Below are 20792 nucleotides of genomic sequence, written 5' to 3'. Positions count from 1 at the left end.
TATTGTAGTCATTGGTTACTCTTCTGAGCAGAATGAAGGCACCCGTTTGAAGATTAGACCCTCTTTTCAGGGGAGTTTCTGCCCCTCTAGAGCCCGAACTGGGGATGTCACCAGGTGACTGATGAGCATAGTACAACCTTCGGACCCACCTTTAATCTTTCATGTGAGTGCTAATGATGTTGCAACCAGAATGCAAGGTTGATCAAAAGAAATTTCAGGCTCCAGGGCTGTTGCCTTGGCCAGAACTTTGATTTTTATAATCACACTAGAGTGTTTGAAACATAAGGTGTGCTAGGGCCCGATGGGGTCCACCTGTCCCAGTGAGGGAAATGTGTCTTTGCTCATGAGCTGGCAGCACTGATAGAGAGAGCTTTAAACTAGTACATCTGTGACTGTGGAGAATTCAATGTGAGCTTAATACCCAAGTATCACCCGTGCTTTTAGTCGTTGTTCATCCCAGTCTGAGATCTGTTTCCAGCAACAGATAGTGCAGTTTGAGATAAGATGTGCTTACTGCGCCCACAGTCATGTTGCCACTGCACGTGTGGCGATGCCATATCACCCTCTCCATTCGTAGAAGATTCTTGTGACTCATCAGTGTGTCCCACTGGAGCTGGTTAAGTGGGAAAATATAAGGGAAATGGCTTATAGGAGAGAAACAGATTTCAGTTTTAGGTAAATTGATCTGAATTTGTCACAGTTATGAGGGTTTTGAAATGTTTTTCAGAATTGCCTAATCTCTCAGCAGCACCAGCACTTTCCGACTTGCAAGTTGATGCCAGGCATGTGTGTTCACGTTAGCATTTCTACACTGAGAAAGATTTAATTTGCATTTTAAATTGATTTGCAGGGATCATTTTAGGTATGAACTGAAACCAGTAACCAATAATTTGTGGTAAGTGGCAAAATGAATATAAGTCTTTGATCCCCACAGTATGCAGGAAAGCCTCAACTGACCATAGTGCATGGAACAGAACATGTAATTTTCTGCTGTAGAATATGGGACTTCTGGGATGTGAAGAAAATGCATGGTCAAGAAACTTAAGGTGATTTTCCTCCAAGAAATTAGAAGACAAGTAAGGGAGGAGAAAAGGATATCTTCTTTCTGTTTCTCCTGTGTACAGCCAGTGTATCATTCACCTGTGCTCCCGTAAGCCTCTGCAAAGGAAAAACAACTGTACGTAAACAAATGGCAATACTTAATATCACAACTCAAATAAATGGTTGAGAGGTCAGTTAAGAGTTTTTAGTAACAAAACTGAACAGAGCATCTATGATAGTCCTTCAGAGTTTAGCCTCAGGCTGAACATGCATGCTGTTGTTACAAGGTTTGAGATCTCAGCTTGTTAGACTTCAATTTAAGAGAAATATTCAGAGGGATCATTACTGTAACAGGTAGAGCATTGCAGTAGAATGAGATCTGAGGCACATATATCTAACACTATCACAGTTTTGGGAACAGCAACTGACAGCACTAGTGAGCAGGTTAATAAAGGTGATATTCACCAAGCTGGGCTGTGGTAGAATAAGTCAAGGGCATTTGCACATCTGTGAAACTTGCTGAAGCACTGTGGCTGTATAGTGGGGAACTTCTTCCCCTTCTTCTGGGAGAAAAACTGATCTCAAATGCTGTGATTATTCATCTTTATGTGATTGCAACATGTGTAATGAGAAAAGAAATTCTAAGTTGATGAATAGAATTTTTGACAGGTTTGAAAACATGCTAGATTTTGTTCTGGAAGATACAAAATGGGCTGCAAAGTCAAACATAAGAAGCACACATCTGTTATGTGCTGCACCACCTATGAATAGAAAATTGAGAGTAGTTACTGTGAATTTTAGACAAAACAGTGTTTGCTCCTCACCCACTTTAGGAAATGGCGACACAAAGTGAAACACCTGAAGCTTGGGAATAACAGGGTCAGTGCCACAGTTTGCTTCCTTCTGGCCTGTTAAAAAGATGTTTGGCTTTTGGGGGAAAATGTAAGATGGATAGAGGGCATGCTGGTTGAAATGTGGCAATGAGGAGACTTGATGCAAAATCCAGAGAGCATGGTTTCTAAAGAGAAGCAGTATGGGCTTGGTGGTGTAAGAACAGAGAAATTAAAACCAAATAAATGTAAGTCTATAAAAAGTTGTTATGGCAAACAGAGTCAAACCAGATTTATGTTCATTATAGTGATCTAAGAGATATGAAGACACTGATAAATGCTAGTGAGGTTGTCTTAGAAATCAAACCTATTTAAATTAACTCTATCAAAGATCCTCTAACAAAGCTGCCTTTTAGAGTGCTTGTAAAGACCTACCTGTCTCTTCTCATAGGACTAGGACTTCACCAGATTTAGCGGTCTTATGATGCACTAGGCTGTTAAAATCATATGAACCCTGAGGCATAATAACACATTTCATGTCAATAAAAATGACTCAAGGTTGAAGACAGTGAAATGAGAACTAGAATCACAAATCAAAATGTGTGTGTGTGTGTTCACAGCGTGCATTCAGTCCTCTCTTGCTGTCAAAGTTCTAAGGTCTTGCTATTTTTGCTATTCTTGAATAGTTTGCCTTTTAAAACCCTTTGCTGGTGAGGGGTCTGGGAGGTGACATGTCTCAAAGTGCTGAACAGCTAATACGCTTTTCAGTCAGTTGCTTTCCAAAGCTGGAAATAATAGATTGAGATGTTTCTTGCTTTAAACAAAGCATGACTGGATTGTACCAGGTTTAGTGGCATCAAGACACTGTAAAATGAGGTTACCAGTCTGTGATTCACAGGAATATGATGAGCATGTTATTTGTCAGGTCACCCTTTCTCAGAACTTCTGAAGATGAAGTTTTGGTTATTGGCTTTATAGGGTGTTAGCTTGTCTATCTGACTTACCTGCTTACTTAATGTGTCTACTGCCCTTTGATTGTAAGTATATCATTCATCTTGCTTCTCTCCAAGGGATAAGTGTTCAGAAATGTACAGTATCAAAGGTGAAAAATTTACAGTCCATCTCCTGATAATCAAAGTAAAGCACTGGTTTGTACAAAAGATCAGGGCCAAAAAGCCCTTGATACTTCGACCATTCCTGAAGCCAAGTCAAGACACAATATCAACAGCTATGAACTATAGTCAAGGGTTTTACTCAATTCTTTGATCGTTCTATTAATGCTTAACATTCTTAGTCACTGGTATTCCTTTTGTGTTTTGACTTCATCAAGTTTCTCACTGTAAAATGTATGAATTAAATAGCCCCCAATGTATTTATGGTCTCTTTGTAAATGAATTCAAGTACCTAAGGCAACCTTATTGTCTTAAATACATATTCAAAAGTATATTTAATGTAATAAGGATAATTTCATTAATTCAGATAAATCCTGTGGTTTTCACCTACTTTTATTGTTCAAAATTGAAAGCAAATAGTTTTCATCTTGAATTCCTCTGAAGGTTTCACATTGGTGTCATTGACCCTTTTGTCTATAGTAAGTAGGGAAAAGAAAGCTTCAGTGCTAATAATTTTTACGCAATGCTGTCATCAGCATTAGAACTTCGATTTCAAAGTTAGCCTTGGCATGGTCGTTGTACACCATCCCAGGATCACTTACTGGAATGGACAGTGTCTGTGTAGGTGGACAGCACAGCAGAGCTCTGCACAAGCTGATTTACTCTGTTTCTCAGCACATGATGCAAAAGCAGACATCAACTTTATAAAGGCATAATGGTTTAAGATCATTAAACAACCTGGCATTCAGAATAATTTAATTAGTTTGTATCAACCCCCTGTGTTCTGAACTGATTTGTTTGTGCATGCTTAATGCTTTTCCCCTGTTACTACAAAGTGTAAGCAATAAAATAAATGAGACTGGGAACCTATTTTATTTTTTCTTCTCCTGTCACTAGGTTTTCAGAGCTGAAGGGTCACCAGGCTGGAGCTTATTTACAGAATCACTTGGGTAATAGGGACTTTGATGGTGTTCAGCTGTTCCTTAGAGACAGGAAAGAAGACACTCACTGGTACGAGTGCTTTTGAAAATCTGTGCTATGCATATAGTTGGCTGGATTTATCTCCATGGGCTCTGGTTCCTGAAACAGTGTATGACAGATCTTCTATGGTACCTCCTGTGTCAGCTTTCATATGCCGTGTCTGCGTGCTGGCTTTGGTTGGGGTAGAGTTAATTTTCTTCGTAGTAGCTATAGGGAGCTGTGTTTTGGATTTGTGCTGGAAACAGTGCTGATAGCATAGGGATAGCAGATAGTTATTTCTGAGCAGTGCTTGCACAGTCAAGCGTACACAAAGGGATACTGGTGGGCTTTTGGAATAGCTGCTTTCAGTACAGAGATTAACCAGCTGTCTAGCTTGCCGGGTCTCTCAGAGGATCTGTCTGTGGTGGGCTTGCTGTGGGTGGAAGACCAGCAGGTGCCAGTTGCTACTGTGGTAATGCACTGGTGACAATGTCTTGCCAGTTGATACTCCTCCTTCCTATCCATAAGTTGATCACAACTGGAGAGTCAAGGAGTGTTCAGTAAGGCTCATTCACCCAATGCAAAAAAATATCTAACAGAGAGTAGAGGCTAACAGTGAACTATTGAAGCCTGAATAAAGTCACAGTGCCATTCAGTGCTGCCATACTAGATGTGCTAGAACTGCAATAGAAGCTGGAGTCAAAGGCTGCCAAATGGTATGCAACAACTGAGATTGTCAGTGAGTTTTTCTTGATCCCTTTGGCAGCAGAATGCAGGATGCAGTTTGCTTTCATGTAGAGGAGTATCCAGTACACTTGGAATCGACTGCTCCAGGAATGGAAACACAGCCCTACCCTACCAATTGCCATGGATTGATCCAGTCTGCACTGGAACAGGATGAAACTCCAGAACACCTGCAGTATAATGATGACGTGAGGAAGTGTTTGAAAAGGGGAGAAGAATAATCCAGGTTCTTATGAAAGCTGTTTTTGCCATAAAACAAAGGACAAGGGACCTGCACAGGATATCCAGGTTTTGGGAATAAAATAGCAAGATGGATGTCATCAGATTCCCACAGATGTGATCAACAAGATAACAACAACATCTCCACCAACTAATAAAAAAGAAACAAAAGCTTTTTTAGGTGTTGTGGTTGTTTTTTGTGTTTCGAGAATGCATATTGCAGGTAATTGTGTGATCATAAACCCTTTCTATCAAGTGACCTGGAAGAACAATGGCTTTGAGTGGGGGCCCTGAGTGGCAGCAAGCTTTTGAACAAATTAAATGGGAGGTGATTCTTAGGCCAGCTTGGGCAGGACAAGATGTGAAAAATGTGCTTTATGTCTCAGCCCCACCTGGAGCCTCTCTTTGCAACCCAGCCCCAGCAAGTGCTGGCTGGGGTTAAACCATGACTGTCTGAAATAGAAGTAGTCTTAAATATACTGCTTTTGTTGGTGCTTTTCTTAGGTATCTTCTTGTTGTGCAGTACAGTGTTAGCCACCTGATTCTTTGCTTTTTCATTTTGATTGCATGTACTGAGCCTTTCCTAGGGTAATGTGTTTCTGGGAGGAGAAAACAGACTTCAGACAGCCTTCCCAAAACGCTCTAATAGTGGGAATGGCAGCTACTGGGTAGTTGCTCTTGGTAGGTGGTTATACTTGAAATGACAAAATAGTCTGAGGAATGTGAGTTTAATAAGGGTTTCAGGAATTAGGTGGTTTATATTGCAGCATCCACAGTGCACTCAATTTCACTCTGTTTCTTGATATTTTGCTTTTGAGATGCGGTTTAAGATTTTGAGATGATGAGACTGTGACTATTGACAATGAACACAGAGCAGCCATGCTTTATCATTTTATGAGAAGGGAAGAGTCTGCTTAAGAGCAGCTGAGCCTTTGTCAGCATCAAGCATACTAAATTTATCTCTTAACTGTTCCGACATTCAGTGTACTTTAGAAAAAGGAGTTTTCAAAACAGTGTGTATATCTTCTATACAAGAAAACTAAGAGAAAAAAAATTATATAAAACGGATCCTGATTTATATATCTTCTGTTAGTTTTGTCTTCTCTCCCAGAAAAGGAAAGAGATGGCAGAAAATAAAAAGCAATACTGAAATCTACCCAAAACACATCTCTCTTTATTTCTCTTTATTCTCTTTCTTTTTTCCTCCCTCCACACACACCCCCCCTCCCCCCCCCGGATTTCTTATAGAATACAACTTTAAAATGTATTTTTGCAAGATGCTACTTTTATTACATAGCTCTGAGATCTTGTCTTACCATGCTAAATAACATGAAAGTGTTAGCAAGTTTGTCTCATAATGTTACTCAGTTTGTTTCTGAAAGACTGTGCACAGTTAGATCTTAACACTTTTTGGAAGACATGACGTGTTACTGGGTCACTTACCTAAAGATATGTGTTTGCAGGAGCTAGTGAAAAGCTTCCTATATAAGCTTTATGTTTACAATCCAGAGCTTTTCATGGTCTGTAGCTGGTAATAATCAAATGGGGCATCTTGATAGATATTTTTCTGCACTTGCTAGCATTATGTCAAACCTTCCCTGAGGGCAACATTTGCTTTTCAGCAAAACCTACTTTTGATTATTACTTTTTTTTTTTTTCTGGAAAAAGCGTGCAGTAGAATACTGGATGGATGCAATGACTTTTCTTGTGAATTTGTATCTTATTAGCACGCAAGATATTCAGAACAAACTTTCTAACTTCAGGCAATGTGTGTTGTCCTGCTCTATAACAAAAGCCCCTGCTTTTGGTCATATTGTTTACTAACTTTTCATTTGAAGTTAGAATGAGTGTTAAATGATCTGCCTCCATTTTCAGTCAGGGGATACTTATTATTTGGGTCTTTAATGAAAATCACATAGTAAGCACATTGCTTACCTTTCTAGCTTTTTCCTAATTGTTATTTCATGTCAATCATAGCAATCTGTGCTGCATGCCCTATGCTATGGACAGTTGATACTATTTATGTAAGGAATTAATGCAATTTAACTTACCTGAGAAAGACTTGTTTTCATATGTCACAAAAAAGTGTCTAAAAGGGTGACCTATCTGCCAAGCAGCATCTTATCAAGTGCTCATTAAAGGGTGCGAATAGAGCTATGAATACACTTTATGGATCAAATGGGATTTGGGCTGAAGGAAAGTGTAGGATTAGTTAGAGTTACAAAATTATATGCTGTATGTTTTTGAAGAGCAGTCCCTTGTTTACATGAGTGCCTTATGCCAAAAATTTGCCTGTGTAACACATCAATGTTACATGTATGGCATGAAGTCATACCATCTCTTTTTCTTAGAGTGGTTTCACTATAGTGCAGGCTGCTGTCAGAAAGAGCCCTTGGGGATGAATGAGCAGAAAGAACCCAGTGATATTCTGAAAGGCAAAATGGCAACTGCTGATGTATATGTAGGCTAAATGAGTTGTTTCCCTGGGGCTTAGAAGTTAGCTATTAATCCAGTTTGCTTTGACATTTTTGGCATTCAGTCTTTTTGTAGGTTAGTGTATTATAGATGGACACATCAACAATGGGACAAAAATATCAGAGAATTGAATAAAAGGTTATATTTGAAATTCTCTGAGCAACAGCAGCTCTGCTTATTAATCAAGTATATTTTAGGAAAATAATAAAATAATAATCAATGGCTTTTGAGTAACGTAAAAAAAATCTTCTTCCATGCTCTGTAACATGCAGTAAGTGTTTGGTGGTCTAATCAGAAGGCATTTCCAAACTGGGATATATTGAAGGCAGTTACTGTATGTTCCACAGTGAGTTGGGCATAATAAAGGCCTTTAACTAATGACTTCTGTTCCTGAAGTACAGCTAGACATGAATAAAAATGTCAAATGTCTTTCACATGAAATAAATTGAGCCACAAATAAGGCTTATTTTTACTTCTGTTGTTCCAGTGTTACCTGATGGATAGTCTCATTTCTTAAGATCCAGTTGGGGTACACAAAATGTAATGACCTTACAGCTCTTCCTGCTGGGCTGTCAGTGATAGATACAATTCTCTGAAAAAACTTACAGCTGCCAGAGCTATAATAATAATGTGTTCTTCCATCTTCTGCTTCTCCTCAGTGGCTGAGAAGACCAAAGAGCAAGTGTCTAATGTTGGGGGAGCTGTGGTAACAGGAGTGACGGCGGTGGCCCAGAAGACAGTGGAAGGAGCAGGGAACATTGCTGCAGCCACTGGCTTGGTAAAGAAGGATCAGTTGGCCAAACAGGTTTGTTTATTTACAATCTTTTCCAGGTGAAGAAACGGAAGATAATTCCTCTTCCTGAACTGAAGGGCAGATGGAATGTTTTCTTTTCTGTCTGTCATTGGTATGACTGCATGATGATTTGTGTAATGCTAGACAAATGAGCAACGAAGAAAACACCTGCTGTTTATTGCTTGCATTTTGAGTGATGTGCAGGATTTGGGAACTTGAGTAGGATTGACCATGGACCTTTACTATTCTGAAAAGTAAATCAAATCTAGATTTACTGAATCTGGATCATGTTTCACAGTGTAATCTAGTGGTGATTCTGGATTTGGTCTCTGATGAGGCCAGCAGCTGTAGGATCGCTGTACAGTTGAATGGGAAGATAATTATTTTCCCAAATAATTGAAAAGCAAGCCACTACAGCTGAAAGGTCAAACAGAAAATCTCAGATTTAACAGCACAATTTATATCCTCTGTAGATGAAGAGCAGAAGGGTTTGTGTGCCGATCCAGTCAGTGGTTAGATACATTGCATCTAAAGTCAAGATCCAGCTTCAGAGTCACTATCTTCCATTAATATAATGACATGAAACTCAAATATGCCTCCAACTGTTCTGAACTCTTCAGATTAAATTTGCTCTAGTTCATCCTATAAAACATTCTGTGGATATTTTTATTTCAGCACCAAGATGAATATTAAGTACTTACACAATAAAAAGTGTTACTACATTTCTTGGTTGCTTATATGCTGCAGTTACGTTCTTGCACTTACCCTAGGTGAAAAGTGACCCCACATAACTCATGGGAATGATGCTTTCCAAAATGTTTGAGACAAAAATGTCCCAGAAGAGACAGATCAGCTCCTCTTGTACTGTTTTCTGAATGAACATTTAAGTGTTAAAGAAAAAAATAAGATTATGAAGAATATTAGTATTTGCACAAAAATATGGGTGTCATATGGTTTTAGCATGAAGAAGTTCTATCACATCTCTTATTTCCATTTAATGTCCAGAGGAGTTGTTAAAATTGAATCCTAAAGAACTCTTCTTTATCTCTTATTGAAGTGCATTTCTGTCTGTCTGACAAATCCTATCTGTGCTTTAGTTTGGGGGGAAAACGTGGTATGACATTGTGGTAGGCGTTCTCTCCACTGTGGTGGATTGGTCTTGAAAACATCCACAAGCGGTTTTATTCTCTTTCAAAGCAGTTTTTCAGTTTTCCTGCAGTCTTTTTAGTCTCTTTTTTGTTCAGTTGTAAGTAAAATGTTGCTTTTGATGAGGCCATGGTCCTTTATGAAAGCGATGCTGAAGATCTGCAAAATCGAGTACCTAATGAACTTCCAGGGGACACACAAGTATGGTGACAAGCACGGTCACAGCAGTCTATACCCTTAGTTTCTGCTAAAGCTTTTCCATAGTTCTATGCTAAGAATATTCTTTTCTGTTCATAGCTCTTCAAACAGTGTCATAAGGATCATCACTGCTGTAACAGGCAATTACCTGCTTTAGTGTGGACCATACCTAGTCTTTTTTAATGTTAATATATACATGTAGATCCTTATAATTATCAAGTATGAAGTAAATCTCTGATGACTTTCACTTAATTCTGTTCTGTATATTGTGTAGCTTCAATATGAGTCATGATAGCTGCAACAGAATAAAATCACATCTGTGAAATTAAAGAACATCCATAATGTACATGCATATTATTCCACAGCCTTATAAATAGAATAATTATTTTGAAATGGTGCTTTGTTCTTTGGATACGCAAAGCCGTTCATTTGATTCTTGATACTGGTATTTTTAGACTGATACTCTTGTTGCAGTCTGGCTGTCTAGTTGACTGTATCTACAGCTTCTAGCAGACTGCTCTGCATCTCTGTCCCCCACTGGTTTTGTGGATGAGTAGCTATTTCAGAAATTTAACATCAAAATTGAACCGTATAAATGTACTCTAGAACCAAGTATTTTTGTCTTCCTATGCAGTTGAGAGGCATCGGAGACAGATTTGTCTTTATGTTTTATTTTTTGCTTGGATTTTCTTGTAAAACTGACAGCTGTGTGAGGACCAGGTATGAGCATTCCGAATACCAGTGGGACAACAGGTATTCTGCCTTGCAAGAAACAGGGCGAGTCTTTCTTAACTAAGGGAAGGTGTCAATGGGGCATACTGTCAAAGTATCAATGGAACTCTGTATATTTTACTGCTGTAAGGTTATGTCTCTTAAGGCTGTGATATCTCTAGCCTACCCTAAACTGGGGATAAGAGACTGTGACTAGCAAATTCATTCCTTGTGCTTCTGCATGGCTAGCCTGTGCCTTTGACAGGTTATTCTTCCTATGAACATCTATTTGGAGTTGTTCTAAAGCAAATGGCTGTGTATCCCATATGCACAAGGAACACTTATCTTGCTTACACAGTGTAAGCAAGTCATGGAATTTGACAGGGTATTGCAAATAAAGCATATTCAGTGAAAGTGGATAGAAGCACGATTACAGGCTATCTTTCCATGGAAGGCTGAAAGGCATTAGCCAGTAATCTGTTATTTTATTTGACTTCTAAACTTGTGACAAATTATTTCTTCCAGTTCATGCAGACTTCTTATTTGAACATAAGTCCAAATCCTGCAACTGAACGTAGTGAACAGTGACCTCCTGAGGCACCTTCCAACCTGAATTATTCTGTGAACTGCTATAAGCTCGACCTCCATGCAACTGGAGGAGTTTTCTTACTTGCCATTAATTACAGGATCAGGAACTGTGGAATAAATATAGAATCGTAGACTATCTCAAGTTGGAAGTGACCATAAGGATAGAGTCCAATTCCCTGCTTCTTGCTGGGATTGGCTGCTTTCAAACATGTATCTGGAAGCCTGTCTAAACTGATGGTCATTGCTGGAGTCTGCTGTTAGTGATCTGCTTGCGTTTGTGGAAGCCTACAATCTTGTGGTATGACTGGTTTTGACTTTCAAGTACTTGAAAACAGTCGTAGTGTTTCTTTACCTGGGGATACAACAGTATTTATGCAAAGGAAATACTCAGCTGATTCTTGGTAAAATGCTTTCTTGAGAAGCTTGCCTGAGGTTGCAGCCTTTAATACCAGCATGTTTTGGACCATGAAGCGCAGGCTTAACCACCCAACTGAGAGCAGGCTAGAGGGCTGCTATCATGCCAGACTGTCACCTACCCACTCCACAGCCTGCGTAAAAAGGCAGTGCAGCGTGACAGCTGAGACTAGAGACCAACAGGGCTGACTTGATAGTGCCCATCAGAGGACTGCCTAGGGCATTTATGCTTTTGCAGAAACTCACTGCTTGACACAGCAAGGGTAGTGGCGGTTAGTGGGCTTGAGTTAAATATAAAAGGGCTTAACAAACTGCAAATAGCATGTCAATAAACAACAAAACAATTCTTAAGATAGTTTGGGTTCCAGAAATTTTTATGCACTGGCAGCATGCATCTACTTACGAAGTATTTCTAATGCGCACTACCGTCTATCATACAGCCTATTAAAAATTAATAGCGTTTAATAAACTAGTTGTAAAATTGAGTCTAATTTAAAAACCTGCTCATAATAATACTGTTATTTGTGATCACTGGGACTCTTCCTGGAAGCAGAGAAGAAGCTGCTTCTCTTTTTCATGCTTTCTTCTCTCTTTTAAGAGAAGATGATAAGCTGATGTATTGAATTATGCAGATAAAACATTTGTTTTAAATATATTTTGTACCTATGCATGTTTTATTTCTGTGTACAGTGTAAGTGTGCTTCAAAATGAATTGTATTTCTAAAGGAAGATTAATGATATTTGTGTTTAACATATAAAATGTTTTTTCCCAAGTTAAGGAAATTGTGAAATCCTTTGAATATTCTGGTTTCAGCTCAGCATAAAAATATAGATACAGATAGTATCAAGAGGTATGAGCTAGTGAATATCTAGTGTATAATACTTCCTGAGAAAAAAATATGGATTACAAAGTTTATTATTTTCAGGTAGGTAATTAAGTAATTGGAGTTCTTAATCTCAGCAAATTAAGGTCATTTGGTTCTGTAGGATCTCACGAATTAATCAATTGGTAAATTCTGTGATTTCTATGGTGAATAATTTTATTTATACTATTACAGCACCAAAATCCCCAGTCAAGTTGAAAGCTCAAGATACTTTGGGTACCATGCAAAGATATAGTTAGCCATGTTTTGTGTGCTGTAGACCTTACTAAACAGAGGAGCAGGCCTTGTCCTTACCATGCTTGGGATCTATATGGGTCATGTTTGGTAGCTATTGTGCTAAATCCTTTTTCTTTCTAAACTGTCTTAGTTTAACACATTTACAGTAAATAGCAATTTAAACACAGACATAAAATTAACAGTAGTAGCTAACATATAGATAGGTAATATACTTAGAGATCAGGTAATACAGCTCATTGGTTTAATTACCAGGCTTTCAGAGGAAAAGATGACTGGAAGTGGAAAGACTCAATTTAGGCATTAAGCATTTTTTTTTTTTCCACATAGAAAATATTATCTAACAAAAAAGCCCTTTCTAACTGCATTTAATATGAAAATTAACATAGAATGAAAGCAAGGCAACTTTGCTGTATCTTCTTCCCTCCCTCACAGCTTGTACTTCATGGGAATCCTTAGGGTTTAAATGCTGTCCTAGCATAAATATCCAGTGCAGTGGACCCCACAGGTGTAGAGTATTTCTGGTCTTACTGCTTTTCTTGGCCAGAATCAGTTTTAACATGGGACATTATACATTGCTTAGAATCACAGTGAATCCACTTTGGGGAATCACCATGATCAAATATACCAATATGTAGGAGCCTTTTCATCCTTTTTACAGGGAAGATCCATGAGACATTTTGCACTGCTGAGAATTAAGACTTGATGAAACACCTTTTAATTTTGATGAAAGCAGCTCAGTTTTGATTAAGACACAAAGCATCACAGTGTGCTCCAGCCAGCAGCTATTTGTTCATTTGGACAGCCTTACTGGGAGAAGGGAGGCAAGCCCCGTGAGTGCCTCTGAAAATGTGTCTCTTTCAGTAGCAGCATGGAGGTTTCCTTTCTGCTTTATTAGACACCCATTTTTGAAATGCAAGTGACATCACATCTTTCAAAGATTTCTGTTTTATCTCCTTGCAGACTAAGATTCCTGAGTGTTCCCAAAGAAGTTTTAATTATCGCATGTAGCTAAAAACCCCAAAAAAAAAAAAAAAAAAAAAGAATATTGAAATCTTTTCTTTCTTTCACATTGCATTTTGATTTTTTTCTAAACTGCTGTCTGCATTTAAAAGCTTTCTATAGAAATCTAATGCTGAAATAACCAGAAATTTAAGATTGACATTCGACTTGTGTGGAAGTCATCTTGGATAGCAGTTCCCAAAGTTTAAATGCCAACATTAAAGTCCCCATCACTATTTTAATAGTCTCCTTGCTACCTTCATACAATATAAATGCCTTGCTTAGTACTTGAAAAACCTCAAAGAGGCATTTTCTCATTTTGTCTCTTTTTGTCTTTTGGAGATATATGTTACATATTTTATTTCCCACTCTGCTATAATGCTGACATGCCACATGGAAAATTCTTGAAAATATTAAAACTTCATTTTAATGTACTTTTAAAATGAATAAGGTTCCAGAAATAAGTCTAATCATGGCAGAATCTGAATTTGGGTGCATTTTGATAGATTATGAAGTTTTCTGGTTATCATTGTGCTTAGTATTCTGTACAGGATGCTTGCCTTGTTGAAGGATCACTATTCCTCATCTTAGTTCCTGTAGGTGAGTCAATTAAGATTGAAAAGTTTAGCTCACAAGAACACAAAGGAAAAGCTATGGAGCAGATATATCCAATTTCCTCCTTCAGAAAGGGAATTAGAGAGGTTTTTCCACCTTTCTGTTACATTTTGTGCCATTAGCTGTCTGATGTCTGAAAAGGCTAATAGACCCCAACAGAAAAAACAGGACAGTAAGTGTGAGTTACATGAGACTTATACTCTTGTTCTTTTGTTGAAATAAGAAAGTTTATTCGTTTTTCTCTAGAGCTTACCACAAGGAAAAAGTCAAGCCTTGAATTAAGCAAAGAAATTTTAATAAGATTTTGGCATGGCAAGTGCTGAAATAGTCTTCACTCAATTAATTTCCAGAGTTGATGCTTTTCATTTTTTTTAGTGTAGACACTACAAGTAGCAAGTAGGCTGCTGGGGTGCAGCAACATCTAACTGCCCTCTTCAACTACTTCTTGCTATTTATAGCTCTAATAAACGGTCATGGTAGGGAATGGAGAAGTTTATGATTAAATATGTGTAATCTAGATCCCTAGCAAGCCTTCCAAGCAGCTAGAGATCTAAGCCTCTATACTTGAGCCAAGCAGTGCCAGTCCTGCTGTGTGGTGCAGTGCACAGGGATGAGATTTTTGGTTGTTTCAGGGTGAGCCCAGCCATGATTCTGATGTGACACTCATGCTTGTTTGATCTGTAGGAGCAATTACAGCAGTGGCTTAGAAAGCTTGCATTGTGGTTTCTGGTAAGGTAAACAGCAGACAGTAAACCTTCCACAAGGAAAGCAAAGAGTTCTAGATTATGTGTAGGAGAAGGTTGACTCAGGCAGTCACAACTGAACATCAATCAGAAAATAGTTGCCTTCAAATTTCTATTTAAATCTTAATATGTGAAGAACACATAGTTTGAGATGAGTTTTACTTTTTCTCTTACAATTTTATTTCTTGATCTATGCATAATGTATGAGTGACTGCTGCAGAACACAATGAACGTTCAGCGGCAATTAGCACTATTTCCTTTTTTTAATGTAGGTAGATGGATTGAGAGTGGAAGAATGAGGAGAGAGATTCTCCATTAGGGGATCCACATTGCTCAGGCGCTGAATAACTGATGTCCCCTCTTAAGAGAAAGCATTTGTTAGCTGTTTCTTTGAATTCACAAACGAAGTGGGACTGTCAGTGAAGTGATGTGTCTCTTTGATTGTAGCATAGTTGGACTGATTTATTTTGCCAGGGTTTTTCTTACTAGTCTCAGAATTAATGATGGTGTGGTATTAAAATGTCTGTAAAAAATCACTTCTGTAAAGCTAATTCATATTCTTAAAACAGGAAACACTGATTCATTATAAATCATAAGGCATCCTTAGGCAGGCAATATTAAGGATTTGAATCTGCTTTATGCACACAGTCAAATCTCTCCTTCATGACAGTGCACATATTTTTTGGATGGGAAAGCTCAGGAATCGTCTAGGTTGTACAGAGGTATGAATGTCAGTAGACTTGTGAAACTGCATTACGATCCTGTATGAATGCTCTGTATTAGATGCAAGTGGCTTTGGTTTGTTTCCAAAATAAATTCAACAATTGCAGTTGAGGCAGTTCCATTAATACAGTTCTGTTTTCCTTTGGTGTTTCACATGGACAAGTCCCATGTATGTAGTTTAGTGTATATTGATACTGCATAATGTCACTCAGATTCTAATGTTCACAAGCAATTTTATTTGGTGAAGTATGCTAATGATGCCTGCAGAAAATAGACTGATAAATGGGAAGGCCACAGAAGTTACAAAGCCAGCAAGGACATACCGTGCTTTTCTTCTACCTTTCTTTTGCTTTATGATAAGATCTTACCTGTCACTTCTTCTTGGCAGGTATGTGTACGTTCTGGTAGCGCTTCTGGACATGAGTAGCTTAACTTTATTTCTCTCTAACCACCACTTTTTGAAATATTTAAAATTTGACTGGAGAAGATAGAGATGAATATGCACAGAAAATAACAATACTTTGGGGAAAAAAACAGACTGTGAAAGATGGATGACTCCAGGCAGTAGGGCTAGCATTTCTGCATTTGTTGAAAATAGTGTTGAAGTGACGGGAGGATTTTGAATTGCAGCCTGTGTTTCCTGGCCTTCCTGGTTAGCAGAGACAATGCCTTTTCTGCTGTGGGGCATGTTGTCAGGTTTTTTTCTCGGAGGGCAAAACAGCAGTATTTAAAGGATGACCATGTTCTTTGTGTCAAAGCATTTCCATACATTGTATTCTAACAGAACTTGAGTTGAGTCACAAGGGAAAAAAACTTGTGTGGTGTTATCCAAATATCCTGGTGGTTATTGCTCTTCATTAATTAAGGAACAAATATGAGTTTAATGTTAAGGTCTTGTGTAATATCCTGGTTTCTTAATAACACTCATGCTGTGAGATAACATTTTAGCTCAGACTGATGTTCTGGGTCTACCTGCTGCCTTCCAAACTTCTGACCATAATGTATTCCTAATTAACTGTGGAGGAATTAAATTGAGAAACTTTTGGGTGGCATTATATTGCTCTTTGTTTTCTAGCAATTGATCAACCACAGATTTCGTTTTGACCTTGGAGAAATGAAATAGCCCTATCCTTAAATTGAAGAATAAGGATTGTTTGCTAGATGATGGAAAAGTGAACATGTTCTCCACTAGGAATTGTTCATGTGTCATGATAATCAGATAATATTTGTAATATCTGCAAGTAGCAGAACATATTTTTTCATTTCTTTAACTTGTGAGGGAGAACCAAAAGAACCTCCACATCCTTTTACTAAGAAACCAGCTTTTGCATTTATTGTAAGGGTTTGCTTATCTGCAGTCTATGCTCTATTTTCCTCCCTCTTCTGCTCTTTACTTCAGTTTCCCTTCTACCTATTATATCCTCCATTTCCAATTTCCTTTCTAACTGACCTAATATGCCCCAGTAGCACGTTCCAGGCAGCTGTGTTTGTCTCCCCTATGTATGTATGGCTCTGCATTATTGCTCCAAAACAAGCATGACCAGCAGGCCGAGGAAGGTGATTCTGCCCATCTATTTGGCTGTCTTAAGACCCCACCTGGAGTACTATGTTCAGCTTAGAGCAGCTTTACAGTACCTAGAGGGGGTCTACAAGAAATCTAGAGAGGGACTTTTTACAAGGACATGGAGTGACAGGACAAAGGGGAATGGCTTTAAGCTGACAGAGGGGAGATTTAGATTAGATATTAGGAAAAAAATTCTTTACTGTGAGGGTGGTGAGGCCCTGGAATAGGTTACACAGAGAAGTAGTAAATGCTTCATCCCTGGCAGTGTTCAAGGCCAGGTTGGACAGAGCTTTCAGTGACATGGTCTATTGTGAGGTGTCCCTGCCCATGGCAGGGGGGTTGGAACTGGCTGATCTTAAGGTTGTTTTCCAACCCTAACCATTCTATGATTCTATTATTATGCCAGTCTCCTAGGCTAACGTGGAACCCGTTCCATTTCACCATGTTCCAGTCTTTTCTATGCATCCATCTGTGGAATTTCATGCAGTACTCAGAAATGTATTTCATTTTTCCTTACTCTAAATAGTTGCCAATCCCATGTTAAATATTCAGGAAGGTGCTGCCTGCTGAGAGGAATATGTTTAAGTTCGTTTAGGGATGATTCATATTCATGCCAACTATTCTTGTTCTTGCCCACTGTCGCGTGAAAGTTTTGGCTGTTTCAGATTGGAAATAGTTTTATGTAATCCATGATAGTTGGGCTAACTTGATAGTAGCATTTTTGTGGCACTTAAGGTACAGGTTTTGTAAGCTTGCAGACATTATTGGGTTACAATAATGGTGTCCTTAGCATCTTCTGCTATGTCTCAGTGTTCCTTTCTTCTGCTGGGCAAGATGAAGTGTATAAGCCTTGAGAGGTAAGGATCTTAAATGTGATTCATTCAGTGCCTATCTGGAAGTCATTATCTTTCAAGGGTCTGTGATGATAGCTGTTGCCATTTGCTTATACTGTCAAAGCCAAACATTGCAGCTGTGAGGTTTTTAGCTAGCAATTAAAGTTTATGGTGCTGAAGTGACAATTTGGCAAACCACTGTAACACATGTATTTGTGTCTGCCAGTCTCTGTTCAGCAATACACTGCAATGGGATGCTTAATAGGTATGAGTGGCAAATTGAGGTCCTGGATTGATATGGTGATGAGGGTTATACAAACTTCAAAATTATTCAGGACTGAAGTGTGGAGGAAATACCTCTCCGTGGAGAAGTAGATTAATCTGCATTTTCAGAATATCAATCCCATGGCATCTCCTAAGAAAACAAATAAATCCCACCTGTAGGTTAAGAGAAGAGGGAGGAAGTAAAGAAGAAGGCAGAATGTTTTTATTAGGATTATCTAATTACTGGCTGTGGTTGGCTGACCCTGGCTGGAGACCAGACGCCCACCAAAGCTGCTCTATCACTCCCTTCCTTAGCTGGACAGGGAGGAGAAAACATAACAGAAGGCTCATGGGTTGAGATAAGAACAGGGAGAAGTCATTCACCAATTACTGTCTGTTACAGGCAAACAGACTTGGGGAAGTTAGCTTATTACCAATCAAATCAGAGAAGGATAATGAGAAATAAACCCAAATCTTAAAACCATTTTCCCCCCACTCCTCCCTGGGCTTAACTTCATTCCCGAATTCTCTACTTCCTCCTCTCAATGGTGCAAGGGGATGGAGAATGCTGATTTGGTCAGTTCATCATGTATTGCCTCTGCCGCTCCTTTCTTCCCAGAGAGAAGACTCCTCACACTCCTGCTCCAACGTGGGATCCCTCACACAGGAGACAGTCCTCCCTGAACTTCTCCAGCTTCTCCATGGGTGCTTCCTATGAGCTGCAGTTCTTTGCAAACTGCTCCAGCATGGGTCCCTTCCATGGGGTGCATCCTTCAGAAACAGGCTGCTCCAGTGTGGGTCCCTTCCATGGGTGCAGTGCTTCAGGAACAGACTGCTCCAGCGTGGGTCACTTCCATGGGTGCAGTCCTTTAGGACCAGACTATTCCAGCATGGGTCCCTCACAGGTCACAAGTCCTGCAGCCAACCTGCTCTGGCACAGGCTCTTCTTTCTGTGAGGACACAGATCCTGCCAGGAGCCTGCTCCAGCACAGGCTTCCCATGGGGCAGACTTCTTCGGGTATCCCCTTGCGCTGGCATGGTCCCCTCCACAAGCTACAGGTGGATATCTGCTCCACTGTGGATGTCCACAGCCTGCCTTGCCATGGGGTTCCAGGGGAACCTCTGCTCCAGCACCTGCAGCACCTCTTGCCTTCCTTCTGAGTGACCTTGGTGTCTGCTGGGCTGTTTCTCTCACATATCCTCACTCCTCTCTACAGCTGCAGTTTCTCCTCTGCAGCAAGCTTTCCCCCTTCTTGAATATGTTGTTCTAGAGGCACTGCCACCATCACTGATGGACTTGGCCTTGGCCAGCGGTGGGGTCTGTCTTGGAGCCAGCTGACATTGGCTCTCTTGGACAGAGAGAAAACTTAGAGCAGCTTCTTGCAGAAGTCACCTCTGTAGCCCCCTTGCTACCAAAACCTTGCCATGTAAACCCAATACATTGGCAGTGCTGTTATTACTAGAAAAGAACTGATGCAATGGCAAATACCAGTGGCATGTGATATACATAATTTCGGTGGCTATTTTGACCACTGACTCAACTTCCTAAAGAGTCTGTGAGTTAATAGATAAAAGCTTGTAAATCGCTGTGGATCGCCTGGGACTCCTTCAAAGCTGGTAGCACATAACAAAAGAGATGAACTATATTTTTTACAGTAAATAGTCATTGAAGTGTCTGGCTCTCACCTGCTTTCAGCTGTGTTAAATCTGTCCCTTAGAAAAAGTTAAGTGTAAGGATTATTAGTAATAATTTTTCAATTCTGAAGTACTTGTCTCAAAGAGTTTTCAAAAGCTTCCATGGTATATCTGGAGACTGGAATTTGTTACAGGAGAAAGCTATGTTGAATGTCTCAGAAATACTGAAAATTTAGATTGCAAACCTTTTTTTTGCCAGTGACTTGTCTAATGTAAAATATTCCCTGTGAGGAAACTGGAGGTGTAAGCTGTTAAAGTTGTCCTCTAAAAATCCATGCTTTTTGCAAGACTGAAGCAGGCAGAGAATGTGATTTTGAAATGTGTTGGATGTATTGATTGCCCTCCGAGCTTCTGGTGTTTGCATTCAGAGCTGTTTGCTTGTGCTCTATTAACATGTGCCCAGGAGGTTTGCCAGGCTCAGCTCGGAAAAGTCAAAATGAAGCTCAAGGTGAAGAGAGACAGCCAATAAAGAACTTCCTCTGCCCTGCTTAGTAGGTTAGCTACAAGCAGAACAAGGAGCAGTCTGTGACAGTGCTTCCTTCAGAATCGCATAAAACAGGATTTGTGCCTTTGAAGCTGTTTAATCCCTTTGTCCTACCTCCCACTCCATCCTGTGTGGAAGGGCCATCACCTATTGCAGCAGATACCCTGCCAGTATTATGTCAGCCACTCATAGTTCTTCTCCGGGTCTGTGGGACAAAGCGAAGGCTCTGGGCTTTTTCTTTTTGATAGACCTTTGCTGTATTTTTTCATTGTGTAATGTAGTAATTTCTTCATGTGCTATTATATGTGAAGAAGATGTATGGAGGGTTTTTTTTCTTGTTGATTCCCTGTGATGACTTCATGGCCCAAAGGTTGCACTCTGGTCTAAACAGACATGCATTGCCCTGAAGTGGTGTGAAAAAATTCATTTAGGCTGTCAGGGTGAGTGTCACTCATGAGAAATGCGTTCTTATACATAGAGACAGTATTTCTAACAGGAGTTAGAAATTCAGGCTGAAGAA

At 39.4% G+C, this 20792-nt stretch overlaps 1 protein-coding gene across 2 annotated transcripts in view; it reads left to right on the top strand.

Moving 5' to 3' along the window:
* Nucleotides 1-20792, top strand: part of SNCA (synuclein alpha) — a gene marked incomplete at its 3' end in the record, with an annotated part of 68969 nt that overhangs the window by 8414 nt on the left and 39763 nt on the right. For both annotated transcript variants that reach the window (XM_080628166.1, XM_080628165.1), the window contains exon 3: nucleotides 8041-8183. In XM_080628166.1, the coding sequence (XP_080484292.1) occupies nucleotides 8041-8183 (143 nt within the window). The remainder of the gene's footprint in view (nucleotides 1-8040; nucleotides 8184-20792) is intronic.

This window comes from Psittacula echo (genome assembly GCF_963264785.1).
Source record: "Psittacula echo genome assembly, chromosome: 1".
NCBI classification, from domain to species: domain Eukaryota; kingdom Metazoa; phylum Chordata; class Aves; order Psittaciformes; family Psittacidae; genus Psittacula; species Psittacula echo.
The sequence above is the reverse complement of the archived record's forward strand: the minus strand, read 5'-3'. Positions and strand labels throughout refer to the sequence as shown.